The 17730-nt window shown below is 36.2% G+C and overlaps 1 protein-coding gene across 5 annotated transcripts in view; it reads right to left on the bottom strand.

The window, feature by feature from the left end:
- LOC131146550 (RHOMBOID-like protein 12, mitochondrial) overlaps nt 1–16879 on the bottom strand; it is a 44705-nt gene extending 27826 nt beyond the window's left edge. For 3 of the 5 annotated variants that reach the window (XR_009134396.1, XM_058096201.1, XM_058096202.1), the window contains exons 1-3: nt 16406–16879; nt 9047–9167; nt 8441–8560 (exon numbers count right to left, since the gene is read on the bottom strand). Coding sequence is in view for 4 of the 5 variants with exons in the window: in XM_058096201.1 (XP_057952184.1) it covers nt 8441–8560; nt 9047–9167; nt 16406–16773 (609 nt within the window). In the remaining variant the exon portion in view is untranslated. The remainder of the gene's footprint in view (nt 1–8440; nt 8561–9046; nt 9168–16405) is intronic. The other 2 variants (XM_058096200.1, XM_058096204.1) reach the window with 2 other exon arrangements.
- Between the last annotated feature and the right edge of the window lie 851 nt (nt 16880–17730).

The raw sequence follows: 17730 nt of genomic DNA, 5'->3' as shown, positions 1-17730 counted from the left end.
AAGTTATTAAGGTGTTGAATTTGTTTGAAACTGTTAAGTTTAGTTTGCCTTTGTTTGATACTGATTAGTGAGGTTCTTGCTTTTGATTTATTATGTGAAGTGTTTAATTAGCAACTTGTTTGGTTAGTTTATGCGTGATAGGTTCATAGTTTAGATTTCGCTTGTTTTAATTCCGTCATAAATTTTTCAAAATCCCAAAGAAATCGAATCTGAACCATGTTCAGTAAAATTGTTTTCTTATTTTCTTTTCCTATTTCGCGCTAGTTTAAAACTAATCTGCATTCCCTAAGGAGACGATCTGGCTTATTTGGGCTAATTATTACACGACGTAACTCCTATACTTGAGATAGCCATAGTGCTACTCATTTTTCGAGTGAGTCAAATACCAAGAGATAAAATATAACAACTAGAGCAGAAAAAAACTAATAATCATTAATAGGCCTATTGTCACGAGCTAAGCTTGTTCAGGGCATTATGCTTGCCTGTGAATGCTTATCTCGTATGCTTGGAATGGGTTTCCATCATGTAAATACTAGTGTAGGGTTATTTTCTGCTAGTAGAGTTTTTGTATGCCAAATAAGGCAGTATGACTCATTGGTCATTTTGATGTTTCCTAGTGTTAGGATGATAATTACATAAAACCTCTTTCGGGGAAGGTGAGTGTTCATCAGTCATTGTAAAACTCACTAGCTTTTGTCAACGTGTTTAGCCTACTTGCCTCTCTCGCTAAGCACACAATGTCAATGAAGGTGTTGTTAATGAATTACGTTTGCTTCAATATTTACTGCTTGCTTGCCACGACTTTCATGAATTGATTACTGTTTCCGCTGCTATTTGAATGAATGCTAATGAAAGTGTTTCATGGATGAATGTTGGTAAACGAAAGACTGGCTAGTTAAGTAAGAATGTTTTAGCTAGCGCCACACGACCCTTCACAACGGTGTGAAAATAGTCGGACCGTGACACTTGGTATTAGAGCCTAAGGTTGAGTTGCTACGTGAATTCGTTTGCCTTCGTTGTGGGATTTGGAAAGCTTTAGTAAGTGACCATCACATCAAACAAGGCTGAGAGGATCAGCGTGCTAGATGCACAGGTTGAGGCAACAACCAATACTGTGGCCGTAAAGGTGGCCCAAATGAGGCAAAGGTGAATACTGTGACCATATACTTGGTTGGTGATGCCAAATTGTGGTGGTGTACCAAGTACCAGGAGATTGTAAATGGAAGTTGTGTAATCGATAGTTTGGCGGACTTGAAGAGAGAGCTCAAGGCCCAATTCTTTCCTGAGAATGTTGAGTATAATGCAAGGAGAAAGCTGAGAGATCTCAAGCATACGGGGTCAATCAGAGAATATGTGAAACAATTTTCAGCTTTGATGTTGGATATTCGGGATATGTCGGAGAAAGACAAGTTGTTCTATTTTCTAGAGGAGATGAAACCGTGGGCAAAAACTGAACTTCATAGGCAAAGGGTTCAAGACTTGTTAATTGCACAAGCTGCTGCAGAACACTTGACTAACTACGCCGGTGATGATACTGCTTCATCCAAACGGTTTGGCGGAGAGGGAAACAGTGGAAAATCTTTTAAGAAAGGCAAACCCAAGAGTGGGGGAGCCGACTCTAAATCGTCAACCTCAAAGGAAGCTTTGTCGTCTCAAGGGTTCAACACACCCAATAGAAAGGATAAGCGTAAAATTTCGTGCTACATGTGTGGTGGATCTCACAAAATGAGTGAGTGTCAACACAAGCAATTACTCAATGCCTTACAAGCTTCCACTTCGGGAAAAGTGGTGGAAAGTGAGGAGGAAGAGGATGATGCCCCAAGGGTGGGTTCAGTGCGGCTGGTGAGCGCATTGGAAAAACAGGCAAAAGCACTGAAAGCTACATAAGCAAAAGGGTTAATGTTTGTGGACTTGAGAATCAATGGGAAGAGTACCCGCGCTATGGTGGATACGGGGGCTACTTATAATTTTGTTTCGCAGTTGGAAGCATGGAGACTCAACTTATCCTTAGAGAAGGATACATGACACATGAAAGCAGTTAATTCTGTAGCCCAGCCTACTCTGGGAGTAGCCAAGCAAGTGGCTGTAAAGCTTGGACAGTGGGAAGGTCATGCGAATTCACAGCGATGCCATTGGATGATTTTCCAGTCATTCTAGAAATGGAGTTCCTAAGGGGGACGAGGGCAATGTTGATGCCTTCGACTGGTTCCCTATGTCTGATGGGAGTTCACTCGTGCATGGTGCAAGTCGTTGCAACGAAAGGAGATGACAGGAAGTCCCTTTCAGCTATACAACTCAATGAGAGATTAGGTCAGGGTGAGCAGACATGTCTAGCCACGGTGGTGGTAGACAAAGAAATAAGCCAAGAGCTGGAGCCTAAGACCATCCAAGCGATGTTGGATGAGTACAAGGAAGTGTTGCCGAATAAGCTGCCTTACAATTTGCCTTTACGATGGACTGTGGAGCATAAGATTGAGTTGTTATCAGAAGTGAAACCACCTGCTAAAGGGCCATGTCGGATGGCGCCTCTTGAGATAGTAGAGTTGGGGAAACAACTTGATGAATTGGAAGCGGGATATGTTTGCCCTTCCAAAACACCGTTGGGAGCATCGGTGTTGTTTCAGAGGAAACATGAAAAGCATCTACAGAAGGTGTTTGACAGGCTGAGGGGAAACAGTCTGGACGTGAAGAAAGGGAAGTGCTCTTTCGCTCAATAGAGTAACAAATTCCTTGGTCATGTGGTTGAACAAGGTCGTATCTGGAGGGGTATGGAGAAAGTAAGGATGATTCAAGAACGAAAGATCCCCACGACAGTGAAGGAGTTGTGTTCCTTTCTTGGCCTTACTATATATTGCAGGAAATTCGTTGAGGGGTATTCGCGGAGAATGACTCCAATGACAGGACTACTTGGGAGGTATTGTTGGCCACACATGCGGGATGATGTAGTTGATTATACCAAAACTTGTCTCACTTGCCAACAAGACAAGGGGGAGCAGAAGAAGTATGATACTTTCATGGCCACACCAAAGTACTGTTCGGCAGAGGAGACGACACAATTGTTCCTTGTAACTATTGTGAGATATTGGGGTTCTCCCCAAGTTATTGTTCATGACCGAGACTTAATGTTCACTGACAACTTCTTGACAGAATTCTTCAGGATATTTAGGTCACATCTTGACATCTCTTCGAGTTATCACCGACAGACAGACGGACAGATGAAGAGATTTAGAGAGCTGCTAGATGAGTACTTGCGCCATTTTGTGAACGACAACTAGAAGAATGGCGTGCAACTACTTGATGTGGCTCTGCTCTGTGGCAAGGCCCAAAGGAGCTCAACACCAACAAAAACACTTTTGAACTTGTTACAGGCCAACTGCTGCTGTTACCTCACACAGTGGGCGAGTCGTACAAACGAAAGAGTCCCCAGCGTACATCTTCACCGGAGAATGGAGACAAAATGCAGAGTTTGCCCGAGCCTATCTAGAGAAAGCTTCTAAGCAAATGAAGAAGTGGGCAGATCAGGGGAGAAGACTGCAGTTTTATGTCAGCTGCCTCAAGCCGTTCAACACCAACACTAATGACCTGAGCAAAAGTCAGTCCAACAGTGCAGAGTTGAAGACAGTGTAACCTGACAAACGTGAAGTTGAAGAGATCCTTGCAGACAGAAAGTTCATATCCTCAAGGAAGAAGCAGCAGAAGTTCCTAATGAAGTGAAAATGCCTTGATGACAAAGAAATTAGTTGGATTTCTGCAGAAGATATTCAACCGTTTGTGGACAAACTGGAAATGTACCTACTGTCAAAGTCTACGAGGATGTCGACCGCATAAGTGGGGGAGAATGTCACGAGCTAAGCTTGTTCAGGGCATTATGCTTGCTTGTGACCGCTTATCTCATGTGCTTGGGATAGGTTTCCATCATGTAAATACTAGTGTAGGGTTATTTTCTGCTAGTAGAGTTTTTGTATGCCAAATAAGGCAGTATGACTCCTTGGTCACTTTGATGTTTCCTAGTGTCAAGATGATAATTACATAAAAACCTCTTTAGGGGAGGGTGAGTGTTCATCGGTCATTGTAAAACTCACTAGCTTTTGTCAAAGTTTTTAGCCTACTTGCCTCCCTCGCTAAGCACACAATGTCAACGGAGGTGTTGTTAATGAATTACGTTTGCTTCAATGTTTACTGCTTGCTTGCCACGACTTTTATGATTTGATTACTGTTTTTGCTGCTATTTGAATGAATGCTAATGAAAGTGTTTCATGGATGAATGTTGGTAAACAATAGACTGGCTAGTTAAGCAAGAGTGTTTTAGCTAGCGCTGCACAGCTCTTCACAATGGGGTGAAAATAGTCGGACCGTGACACCTATCCATGTCATCACAACAATATGTTAAAATGGGAGTTCTTATCCATCTTTCTAGCATAATTCTCCTTGTAGATGTCATCAATTCTTGTCCTTTCACTAGTCCTAAAGTTTGTTAATTTATGTTGTTTCATTGAAAGTGAATAACTTAGAGCTACCAACAAAGCAAACAAATAATGATCATCCTAGTAGGCTTATAACTATTGTATGGAGGCCTCTTCAAACATCCTATGAATTTTGAATCAGGTCAGTCATTTCACATATGAACTTAACACAAAATTGCAATAATAATGCGGAGACATCATGATAATGAGAATAAAGTATCTATGATAGGAACAAAGTCAATTATTGAAATCCTAAAGTCACTCAATAAAATCTTGAAATGCCATTTTTATTATAAACCGGTGTTCTATAAATAATATTTAGTCAAGGACTGTGGAGGCATGAGCAGATGCAAATATAATACTTTCCCAAGATGGACGATCTATTGTTTAATGGATCCTACCTATAAAGAGCAAAAAGAATTGTCAGCACCTGCTATCACAAGAGAAACTTTAATAGAAAATTCCTTATAAACAGACTTGTTCATGGTATTTAAACAAAAAAAATCATAAGTTAATTTATACCATAAAAAACAAAATTGACTAAATTCCTCAAGAGGTCCCAAACAGAATAATTGAAATTTGTGCTCAAAATAATCTCCCCACTGCTATTTTAAAAGAAAAGTGCGATTGGAGTGATATGGGTTTTTTGGGATTTTAAAAAAGGAAAATAATAAATGAAAACCAACAGGATGGCCACAGTCCTCAGGTGAACAACAACACACAACAACAACAAAACCAAGCCTTGTATGAATCCTTTTTCGCCAATTTAAGCGATCATGGACCATTTCTTTTGATAGATTCAGGGATATTAAATCCTTACTATCTCCTCCAAAGTTATTTTAGGTCTACTTCTACCACTTCTACTGCCCCCCATAATAACTAACTCACTCTCCCTCACTGGTGCACTATGTGGCCTACGTTGCAAGTGTCCATACCATCTGAGTCGTTCCTCCCTTATCTTATCTTCTATAGGAGTTATACCTAACTTACCGCGAACATCTTCATTCCTTAATTTATCTTTCAATGTTACACAAAAATAAAGGAGATATTCAAAATTGTAATAACTATCATGGAATTAAACTTACGAGTCATACGATGAAACTATGGGAAAGGGCAGTTGAACAAAGATTAAGATTAGAAACGAAGGTCTTAGAAAATCAATTTGGTTTTATGCTTGGGAGATCTACCATAGAAGCTATATATCTTTTAAGAAGATTAATGGAAAAGTTTAGGGAAAAGAAGAGGGACTTGCATATTATATTTATTGACCCTGAGAAAGCATATGATAAGATACCTAGGGAAGTTCTATGGTGGGTTTTAGAAAAAAAGGTGTATGTAGTAAGTATATTGATGTCATTAAGGATATGTACGACGAAATAATGACTAGTGTAAAGACAATAGATGGAGAAACTAGAAAATTTCCAATCACCATAGGTGTACATCAAGTCCTTATCTTTTTACTTTAGTGATGAACCAATTGACTAAGAGTATTCAAAAGGAGGTTCCATGGTGTATGTCGTTTGCAAATGCTATTATATTAATTGATGAAACTATGGACGGAGTAAAAGCTGAGTTAGAATTATGTAGAGAAACTTTAGAATCTAGAGGCTTTAGGATAAGCAGAAATAAGACAGAATATATGAAATGTAATTTTAGTAATGAGAGGAGGAATATTGGAGACAAAGTTAAACTTGATGATGAAGAAATAAATAGCACTTGTAGATTTCGATACCTTGGATCTATTACGCAAGCTGAAGGAGAAATTGAAGATGATGTAATGCATAAAATTACAGCAGGTTGGGTAAAATAGAGAAGTGCTTCAAGTGTGCTCTATGATCGTAAAATACCTTTAAAATAGAAAGAGAAGTTTTATAAGACAACTATAAGACCAGCTATGCTATATGGATCGAAATGTTGGGCGACAAAGAAACATAATATCCAAAAGTTTCATCTGGAATTTTCTTAGTTTTTATAATTTTATTAAATAAATTAGTTAACCATATAATTCCGTTATCACCTAAGCATTTCCAAACTTCAATTGGGATTTTTTAGTGCAAACTTAACTTCATTAACTCTAATTTTGCGAATAAATCTCATATTTTTAGTTTTTTCCTCATTTGATAATTCTAAGTTTAAGCTTTCTATTTGGTTTTCATTAAACAACTTATTAAAGTAACTTCGCCATCTTTATTTAATGTCTTCGTCCTTAACCAAGACAATATCATCCTCACTTTTTATACATTTTACATTTCCTAAGTCCTTACTCTTCCTTTCTTTAGCTTTAGCAAGTTTAAATATATCTCTTTCCCCTTCTTTTATATCTAATCTATCATACAAACTATTAAATGATCTGTATTTAGCTTCACTAACGACCTTTTTTTCATCTTTTCTTACCTCTTTATATTTTTCAAAGTTATCCTTGTTTTTACATTTTTGCCATGTTTTATACCAATTTTTTTTTGTCTTCATGGCTTTTTGTACATCTTTATCCCACCACCGACTTTTTTTGCTATTTGAGAATATTCCCCTTGATTCAGCTAAAATCTCTTTTGCTACCTTTTTAATAGAGCTAGCTAATCTACTCCAAAGAGTATTTGTATCTATCCCATCTTCTATAGTCCAATCCCCATCTTTGATCATTTTATCTTTAAATTTTATTATATTTTCTCCTTTTAGGTTCCACCGCCTAGTTCTTTTACACTGATTTATTTTATCCATTTTCTTCCATTTTTTAATACATATATCTAACACTAAGACTCTATGTTGTATGGTTAGGATTTCACCTAGAATAACTTTACAATCCTTGCATTATAAACAATCTACCCTCCTAGTTAAAAAAATATATATTTGATTTTTATTTTTTCCACTTTTAAAGGTTATCAAGTGTTCTTCTCTCTTCTTAAAACAAGTATTCATTATACTAAAATCATATGCGATAGCGAAGTCTAAGATCATCTCCCCAGACTCATTTTTTTCTCCATATCCATATCCTCTATGTATCCTCTCATAATTTTTATTATCCCTTCCAACGTGTCCATTCAAATCTCCTCCTATAAATATTTTCAAAGTCCCTGGTATGCCTTGTATAATACTATTCATATCTTCCCAAAATTGTCTCTTAAGATTTTCTGCTAAGCAGACTTGAGGAGCATAAGCACTAATGATATTTATTATCTCTTGTCCTAATACCATCTTGATTTTTATAATTCTATCCCCTACTCTATTTACATTAACAACGTTATCTTTTAAGTGTTTGTCTATAATAATTCTCACTCCATACTTATGTTTTTTTTTTCCAGTGTACAAAGTTTAAATCCTGATTTATCAATTTCTCTAACTTTCTCCCCCACCCACTTAGTTTCTTGAAGGCAAATTATATCAATTATTCTTCTGATCATTGTGTCCACAATTTCCATGCTTTTACCTCTAAGTGTCCCTATATTCCAAGTTGCTAATCTAATCCTAATAGCGTACTGTGGTTCATTTTGCATGTTTCCACACGAGCATAAATAGATATTAAATTGTTATTGGCCTGCATTAGCTACAATGCTACATAGGGGCGTTCCATTTGATAAGTAAACCTCATAACCCATATTCAGTTTAGATATCTGTGTTCTCAATAAATGCATTTGTTAGACACATGAGAGTAAAATCTGTAAGTGCCAGAGGAAGACCTGTGGAGCACTGGAGCCGAACAAATTTAAGTTTTTTCTCAAAAAAAAAAAATAATGGATGTATGCAGATGAAGAATTCAATTTTCAATGAATTTATTTTCTACCACATTATGTCTCACAATATAACCTCTCAATGCATGCATAAATGTAGTTTTAAGAAAGAATGATGGCTTCTCAACCTCCCATCTTTACTTAAGTTCCATCGTGCAATTTCTGGGCCAAATTTCAGTTAACAATCAACTTAACAGAAGATGAAAATTGAAACTAAAAAGAGAGATTCCATTCCAAGGAATGTGGCTATACACTCATCCCGAAGAAGTACAACCCAATCATATTAGAGATAATATGCTCAAGTTGAATATGACTGAATGCAGAAGTTATCAACGTATGCACACGTCCACTCATAAAGTTGTCTAATGAAATCTGCACAGAAATAGAACATTTGAATGTCAGGGCAAGAAGAAATTTAAAAATAATAGACTAAAAGAAAATTAAACAATTTGGGAAGATCCTTTAATTGATAATATGCATATTCTGGAAAAATCACTTGTTCAGTAAAGATAAGAATATCTACTACCAAGAATCACCTTCTTTTAATATAAATAATTTTTAATACTCATGTACAAATTAGATTATCTGAAAAAAGCTTACCCATATATTGCTACACAGTCACCTCCTCTTTGATTTTACACGTTTTTATTCATGAGAGCAGTACTTATTAGGTTATCTTGAAATTTTACTTATTAGGTTATCTGATGAAATTTTTGTCCATAGGCTGCTATTATGGTAGCACTACCACAAGAATTCATTCCTATGACAGCAAGCCTTACAAACCCAAGGGACGGAATATGAAAACTCTACAAATGGCATGATTTAGTAGCATCTCTCACTGTAATGTTGAGTACTCACTGTAAAGTTCTTAACCATGAAGTTATGATCTGCAACCCGCCATAACATAAAAACAGCAACATTAGCTAGTATCAAGCCAAAAACCACACCATCAGTTGTCGCCCTTGGTAACCATGATCTCCTACAAACAGGGTTATGTATCATTATAGACATATAAAGCAAAAACAACTCAAGTACGAGTAGAAGCATGCATTCACAATGAGAAGATAACAATTAAAGCATGAAACTAATCTGTTGCCATGCATGTGGCACAAAACTGGTGATTCTGAACTAAGGAATCCCCATATAAAATCTAATCACGTTGGTATTGCCATAAAAAAGTGAAGCTTGTGTTGGGCACCAAAATTTCTTAACCATGTGTCTGATACACTACAAACATTTTCACAATCATAAAAGAAACATTATAATTTTGGATGACCATATCATACATGAATGCATAGTAAACATTTTTGGGTTGTTGATTTTGGATGGGCTCAATTTCAGTTTTGGTACTTAAAGAATGTTTTATTTATTTAAGTTGTTAATTTAGCTATTGCTTCATTCACAAATCAGCAATAACTGACAGATGAATAATACTGTTGGAAAATTAAACACGTGTGGGAGGGGGCTTAAATAGAAAGAGGTGAGACCCAAGAAGACTTCCATCTTCCGGTGTGGGAAATGGGAGTTAAAGTGGGGGAGAGAGCTGCATGCTTGGGAGAACTTAGTCCCAGTATCTAAAATGCAATAAAGGGTCAGCCCTTGAGCTGCTTATAAGATCCATGCCCTAGGTGGGTGTACTAGTCTAGTGTCCATCTTGCCCCCCCACCCCTCTTCGTGGGACTGCTTGCTTGTGAGCCTACCTGGGTTACCTCCTTTAAGCCCTGCTAATGGGCTTGAGTCTAGTTCCAAAATATAGATTTTTATTTAAAGCTAGCAAATTGGTTTGGATTTGGTTCAGTTCAGTACTCGGTTCAGCCTAAAACTGAACCATGAGCAAATAATTTATATTCTGAGCCAAGCTTGAGCCCAATCTTCTGAGCTTGAATCAAGCTGAGACCAAATCAAGCTTGAACATGCTGAAGCTCATCTTGGCTCAGCTCGTTTGCAGCCCTATTGTTCACATGGATTTAGAATTGTTCCAAATGGATGTCAAGACTACATCCCTCCATTGGGGGCAGGGGTTCTAGCTAAAGCAATTTACATGACAACCTATAGGATTTGTTACCGAAGTACAAGATGTTAAGATGTGTCATCTTAAATGATCCATCCATGATCTCAAGAAATTATCTAGACAATGGAATATTTTCATGATGCAAGAGCATCATTTGATATGACCATGAAAAAGGGGAATGAAATTTGTTTCAATCCCTATATGTAGATGGCATCCTAGTTACTATAAATAACATGGAGTTAATTAATGACAGTAAGAGGTGGTTATCCCCTACATTTGAGATGAAGGATATGGCTAAATAAGCACTTGGAATTGAGATCCTTAGAAGTCATTCTTAGAGACTTCTAGCTTTGTCTCAAGAAGTTTATATGAAGAAAATTCTATAATGATGTCAAATGAACTATTCCAAACCAATAGAAACTTGTAGTGACGTAGTCAAAAGAGCACATCTTGAGCCTTGACTAACCCCCCAACACAAATAAAGAAAGGGAGCAAATGAGTAGGATTCCTTATGTGACCGAAGTTGGGAGCTTGATGTAGTCACCCTAACGTTTGCTTCACTACTGGTTTAGCAAGTTGTCGCCAGACTAACCCAAGCACAGCTCATTTGTAACAAGATCTTCCAATACCTATGTGATACTTTAGGTCTCATCCTATGTTATCAGAGTGTGGACTTGAGAAAGAGATGAGTGCAAATCCACTTGGGTTATATGTCCATCCTTTGAGTTGGAGCAATATCATGGTGCACCAAGAAATAGGACTCCATTACTCCATCCACCAAGGAGGTTGAGTAAGCAGCAGTTCGCTTATCGTTCAGAAAACAGTTTGGTTAAAAAGCTCTATATAGTGCTTCCAAGTCATAGCCAATGCTGATGAGGATGTGACTGTATTTTTTACAACATTGAAGCTAGTTTTTTCAAGAGTCGTTGTCTGACCAATTGGCTTGGAAACCAGACTGCTCGGGCCCACCCATTCTGTCTTACCCTAAATGGAAAGGCCATTGGAGGACCAAGCAAATCAAGATCCATTAGTACTTTCGAGAAATGAATAGGCAAGGAGAGAGAATCCTTAGACACATGTCAACTAGTAGAATGACAGTAGTTCCATTGACTAAGCCCATAAGAAGAGATGTATTCCAAAAACGCATGTTAAGTTGGGTCTTTGGAGGATTTGACTTGTTTGGACTATATTTATGGACAAAAATGGTTCTGTAATTTATGCATAGACTAGCGTCATGATACATAATTGATACCGGTTGTACAGACGATCATAATGACCCTGGGCCTTAAATAAGGAGCATGATAAGGCTACTGAAATCATAATGTTACTAAAACAAAGAACATGATTTTTTTTTTTTTAATAGAAAAATAAGAATATCATTAATAGATTAAGAATGTACGACCAGGAGAATAAGACATCTCCTTATCAAAGTCTGGAGAAATCCAGACAAAAACAAGGAAAAAACTGAAAAACTAAAAGGACCAACAAAATCAGTGCAAACTAACAATCCAACACATAACGCCAATTGCACTGAATATCAGAAAAGCATAACTCCTTAAAATTCCCCAGCTCCAAACACCAAAGAGAAGCCAAATAATGTATCTTCTCCAAACCAGTAAATGCCATGACTTCTTCCCTAAAAAATTATGTGCATTGGACTCCATCCAAAGCCCCAAAAAACTGCAACAAACACATGATCTTATTTGCATCCAGTTGCAGATGGCATCATATACAATGGAAGCCACCTTAGTTAATGTAAAACGAGACTCTAAGGGGGTTGAGCAAGGAATCATTCTGCAATTTCATATGAAGCCTATTCGTAGCTGGATGTTAGCACTTAATTTAGTGCTTGGAGAGTTGACGAGTTCAAACGACTTAGGTTAGGCCGTTTTTTGTAGCACTTGAGCCCTAATTTGAATCGGGTTGGAGAGTGACATTGCGCATTAAGTGGGAACTCATCGATAGAATAGATTTCATTTTGTATGTGCTTTGAGATAACCCATAGAGAGAGTGACATAATGGTAGAGTGGAAAGCAGGAATAGCAGATGTTACATAATTGGAAGCAGGTGTAACGACCATGAATATTTTTCCAAGCGCACACAATCATATGTATATTGGCATATTTATATGTTTTAAGCTCTTACTCTTCTTGAAAAGAGTTTTAGTGTTGGATCTTTAGTTCAACTTACTAATATTGTTTAATAAGGGCAACAAATTTTACATTTTTTAAACCTCTATTGACAAAAAAACAAATTTTATATATATATATATATATATATATATATTCTCTTTTATTCTTTTTCATTAATCATATGTTTGATAAATTAATTAAACAACACAACAACAACAAAACCAAGCCTTAAGTCCCACTAGGTGGGATTGGCTACATGAATCCTTTTCCGCCAATTTATGCGATCAATTTGATAAATTAATTAATAAAACAAAATTCATTATACACTCCTCTATTCTATTAAACACATAAGACATACAAATAATACATTAAATTTAAAAAGTTCTATTATTTTATTTGTTAAAGCAACAAATATCTAATAAATTTAAACAAGTTATATTGCATGACTATAACTTAATCTTTAAAACTATAATATATAATCAAAAAAATTTATCATTAAATAAATAAGGTGCTAACAAATTGAACAAGGAAAAAAATAGAAAAGAAAAAGAAGGTTGAACTTGAAGGTGAAAATTTTTAAAAAATAAGAATTAAGTTACTAATATTATCAAAATAAGTATTTAACAAAATAGTGTTTACATCAAATTATTAATTATTGCATCTCTTTTGAATATTAAAAAAATTTATTTTTATATCATTATCATCCTCATTATTATTTCCCCCTCACATAGTTTATCGAGAATAATTTTTGAAAGGGGAAAAAAAAAGAAAAGAGAAGAATCAAATAAATATATATATGCGTAACAGTCATATAGTGGCCGTTATGTAATGGTAGCATTTGAAATGGCCGCTATGGTTGTGATTTTTCTTCCCACCAATTTAGCAAGTGTAATGGTATCAAGGACCTACAAAACTTGGGGTGGCAAAACGGGTCAAAACCCAACGAGTGACCTATGACCTGGCCATTTAAACTGGGTTTGGGTTAATGCAAGCTGACCCGTTTATAAATGGGTCAACTTAGACTCGCCCCATTTATTAAACGGGTTAGGCAGGTTCAGGTCAAATCACCCGCTGGGTGACCCGTTTATCTGCATATATATACTTTATATTCTAGTCTCTGGAAGGCTGAAAGCCTGAAACCCCTAACCCTAGCGCACACGCGGCACTGGCACAAAAGTTCTCCGCCTTCCCACTATTCTCGACCCCGTGCTCCTCTGCCGCCTTCTTTTTCTTCCTCTCCTCCGCAGCCTCTCTCTCTTTCACGGACCGAACCAGCCCCAAAATATCCTTCTCCTCCGCCTCACTCCGAAACAAATTTGACTCCTTCGCCACAAAATTGAAAGTGCTTTCAGGAAACACTAGAGGCTTCAAAGGATCCAAAACAGAACTGAACAGCAGCGTCGTTGAGGGCCTTTGCTCTTGATTCTGTTGCTGTTGTTGCTCCTGATCATCTTGCAAATCTGAGGTTATTTCCATTATAGAGAGAGAACAAGAGAACGAGGGTTTGGGAGAGGGGTTTAAGAGAGAGAAAAAGAGAAGAAGAGATTGCGGGAAATTAATAAATAGTGGTACAGTGTAGCTCTTGGGAAGTAAGGAATTGATTCAATTAAAGCTGGCAAAGTTCCAGAAAATAAAACAATACCTCTGCTTTCTTTTATCGCCTCCTTACAAGCAGAAGCATCAAGCAGGCAAAGCTGCTTGATGCTTTAAAAATAAAAAAATTATATGGAGTGCTTTTTAAAAAAAAAATTGTCATTTTATATGAAATGTTTAAATTTTTTTTTAAACGGATGACCCATTTATTAAACGGACGGTTTTGGGTTTACATAGTAGTGAACGGGTCAACCAAAACCCAAACCCATTTAACCCCGACCTGTTTATGACCCAGCTTGAATCTGACTCATTAACTCTTTTTCCCAACCCTATACAAAATCCCTACCTGACTGCGTTACATAATGGATTGTAGCCACTACTTAAAACCATGGTCCGACATAGTACTCTTTGGGCCTAAATATACATCATGAAGTTGAGGCTCATGTTGCTAGCTTAGTTTGTAATCCAAGAGTTATGCCATATATATTCTCATAGACCATGTCCAAAAAGAGCAATTAAAGTGAGATGCAATGCGAGGATATCTTGCTCTCCCTGTTTTTTTTTTCTTTTTCTTTATTATACTCATTCTTCTCCCTTTAATACAATTCTCAATTTATTTTAAAAAAAAAAATCAATATCTTACATTTTTTCTATATTTTATATATTTTTTTTATATTATTATATAACTAAAATGAGCCTAATCAAGTCAAACTCAAATTCATAGCAAGCTCAAGATTGATCGATTGGACTACTATTGTTACAAGCAGGCACAGTATTGTTCTTGATTGATCCTCTTGTAATTCTTGATTTTCGTGACAACCTGTAGTGCGGGTGATCTTTTTATGTTTGTTGTAATTGAGCATCATCCCCTTGATGATCTTTAATTATGATTTTTTTATTTATTGACAAAAAAAGAAAAAAAGATTGGTTGAGTTCAAGTTGAGTCTCAAATTTCAATTTTTTCCCTATAGAGTTGAGTTTGAGTATCCTGTTGTGATGTTTAGACTAAAATCAAATACAATCCTAAACGAAATCTTTTGGAGTTACACCATTATGTTAGATGGTTACCTAATGCAATGCTCTTCAAAATATTCTTTTTATTTGATCACACGCAATACTTGTATGAGAAGAAATGTTGAGATGGTAGAGAAATTTGTGAGATTGCAACAAGAGGGGGATGAAGGAAATTCAACTAGGTTATTAAACTTGACCTATTTGAGAGCCCATATGAGTTGTGGTTCTTCTATATGGGTTTTTGGATTAGAATGATCCTTAGGTAGGATAAACCTTGCCCAAGATCGTTTAAAACTAGACAAACTTGGATTACGACAATCTTGCACACCAGAAATTTGCGAGAGAAATGAGAGACAAAGATTTCCTCTTTTCCTTTGTTGCCCAAATCCCTCTCCAAGCCCAGAGCTTTCCTCCAATAGACTAGTACTAACCCACCTTTGTCCTGTAAGTGTCAAAGCCACTTTCCAAATATTTCTTTCATGGACACTAGAAAATTGCAAAAGGGGTGAGAGACAAAAACTTCCTCTTTCCCTTTGTTGCTTGAATCCCTCTCTAGGCTCAGAGCTCCAATAGATCTAGCAATAACCCACCTTTGTCCGATAAGAGTAAAAGGAACAATCCAAAGATTTCTAGTCCAAGAAAAGTCCCTATGGCAAAATAAAATACATCCAAGATCATTCATCATTTCCAACCAAATAGAATAGGATTAGGATGATCCTCTTATACGGAAATCCTATCGAAGAAATAGTTTCCAATCTATTTTGGAAACGTAGTTTAATTGGAATGTTAAGTTTTTATGCCTATCAAGAGCCAAAAAACCTCCCCATGATCTCTTCCCCATATTACTATATTATTAGCTCACTTCTCCTCACTCTCTTGGACCACCATTACAGCACTCAAGGTTTAGGAGTGTGGAAGCATGGAAAATGACTGTAGCAGCTCTGTTAGCACGATTGGAGATCATTGGGAACGAACAGGAGCTGCGAGCAAGCTTGAAGGTTGAAGGAGATCAATCGGGCCGTCAAGTCTATGTTTTTCAGGAATCCACCAAGGTAACACCCAAGGTAACGGTTACATCGACTGCTTTTTCTAAAGGTAAGAAATGAACACACAATAATGGTATGGATCACTTTTAACTCTGTTCTTCTGGAAAACAAACCAAAAATAAAATCACAGTCGTGTTCATGTTCGTGTTCTTCTCACAACCCTCGCTCACCCAAATGGTTTTCCCAATTTTTCACAAGGCGACAACAAGGACAATCCCCTTTTCCCTTTCGAACAAGGAAAAACTAGCCCTATCTGTCTTGTCAGAGAATTAAAGAGTTTCCACAACCGGAGAAACTAAAACACAGCTTGCAACACAACCCAGCCCAACAACATTCAAAATTTTCCCATTTCCCTGAGATTTGTCAGCAGCCAAACAGAGAAGTAAAACAAAATAACAAAAGTCGAAAGAAAACACATTACCGGACATTGCGGAGAGAATCAAACGACGGGTTAAACCCAACGTTTCGTCTGGGGAATTGAGCTCTGAGAAAGGCAACACTGCAGTGTGTAAGACATCTTCTGCTGGGAATCTTCAAAAGGGTGTTCAGTAATAATTGTTTTGGAAGTGTATGGTTTGAAAGGAACCCCGAAATTGTCTCTGAAGTCGTTTTCTGCGAACGCCATGAAGGGGCAGGAGCGAAGTGAGAGAAGAAGTGGGTTGGGTGGCGTGGGGTTTTCTGGGCGAGAGAATGGAAGGTTTTGAAGGATCCAGAGTTGAAAAAAGAATGGTTTCTGGAGACGTTGGTGGGAAGGTCTGAAACAAACTTGAGAGAGAGGAGCTTCTGCATTTTCAAGTGTGCAGTGGACTCTTTGAGAGAGTTTGAACTCGGAATGCTTCCTTTCGAACGGGAGTATTTTTCTCAGAATGGAAGCGTGAGGGGTCGAGGCAAGGACAGATTGGGGAGGGCCCGGAGTCCAGTTGGAGGATTCGAAATATGGATCCCCGACCCGACTCTCGGACCGGGTTTGGTTTGCCGGTTTGATTTGGAATGGAATGCAATTAAATTTCAGGAAAAATTATGTTTCTATACTTTGTTTAAAAAATTAAAAATAAAATTATATTTTAATCAAAATATAATTTGTGTGAATGTAAAAATCAAATTTTTTGTTAAGATTCATTCCATGGAATCAAACTTATTTTATAATAAAAAAAATTCAATAAATACAAATAATACTAATTATTAATAATATTTTAATAAAAATAAATCATGTTTTCATTTTTATAAAATAATAATAACAAGAAGAATAATTTTAATAACAAAAAAAAATCACAATAATAATTCTTTTAAAGATAATAATTATTATAAAAATAATGAAAAATAATAACAGTTAATAATATAACTAATTATTATTTTAAGGATAATAATTATTACAAAAATAATAAAAATATGTACTAACAACAACAATAAAAAATATTAATCACCCTAATAATAATCACTATGAAAATAATAAAAAAATCTAACAAAAGTAACAATAAATAATAATAATACTAATTGTTATTATTATTATAAACACAATAACAACTAATAATAATATTTATTATTACTGAAATAACAATAACAACAAGAACACCATAAATAATAAAAAAGACCAAAATAATAATTGTTATTATGATTACAAAAACAATAACAATAATAAAAACTAATAATACTATTTATTATTATAAAATAGTAATAACAACGACTAAAATAATAATAAAAAGTGCAAAAATAATAATTATTACAATTTTAAGAAAAAAATTATTA

This window comes from Malania oleifera, chromosome 13 (assembly GCF_029873635.1).
Source record: "Malania oleifera isolate guangnan ecotype guangnan chromosome 13, ASM2987363v1, whole genome shotgun sequence".
NCBI classification, from domain to species: domain Eukaryota; kingdom Viridiplantae; phylum Streptophyta; class Magnoliopsida; order Santalales; family Ximeniaceae; genus Malania; species Malania oleifera.
The sequence above is the reverse complement of the archived record's forward strand: the minus strand, read 5'-3'. Positions and strand labels throughout refer to the sequence as shown.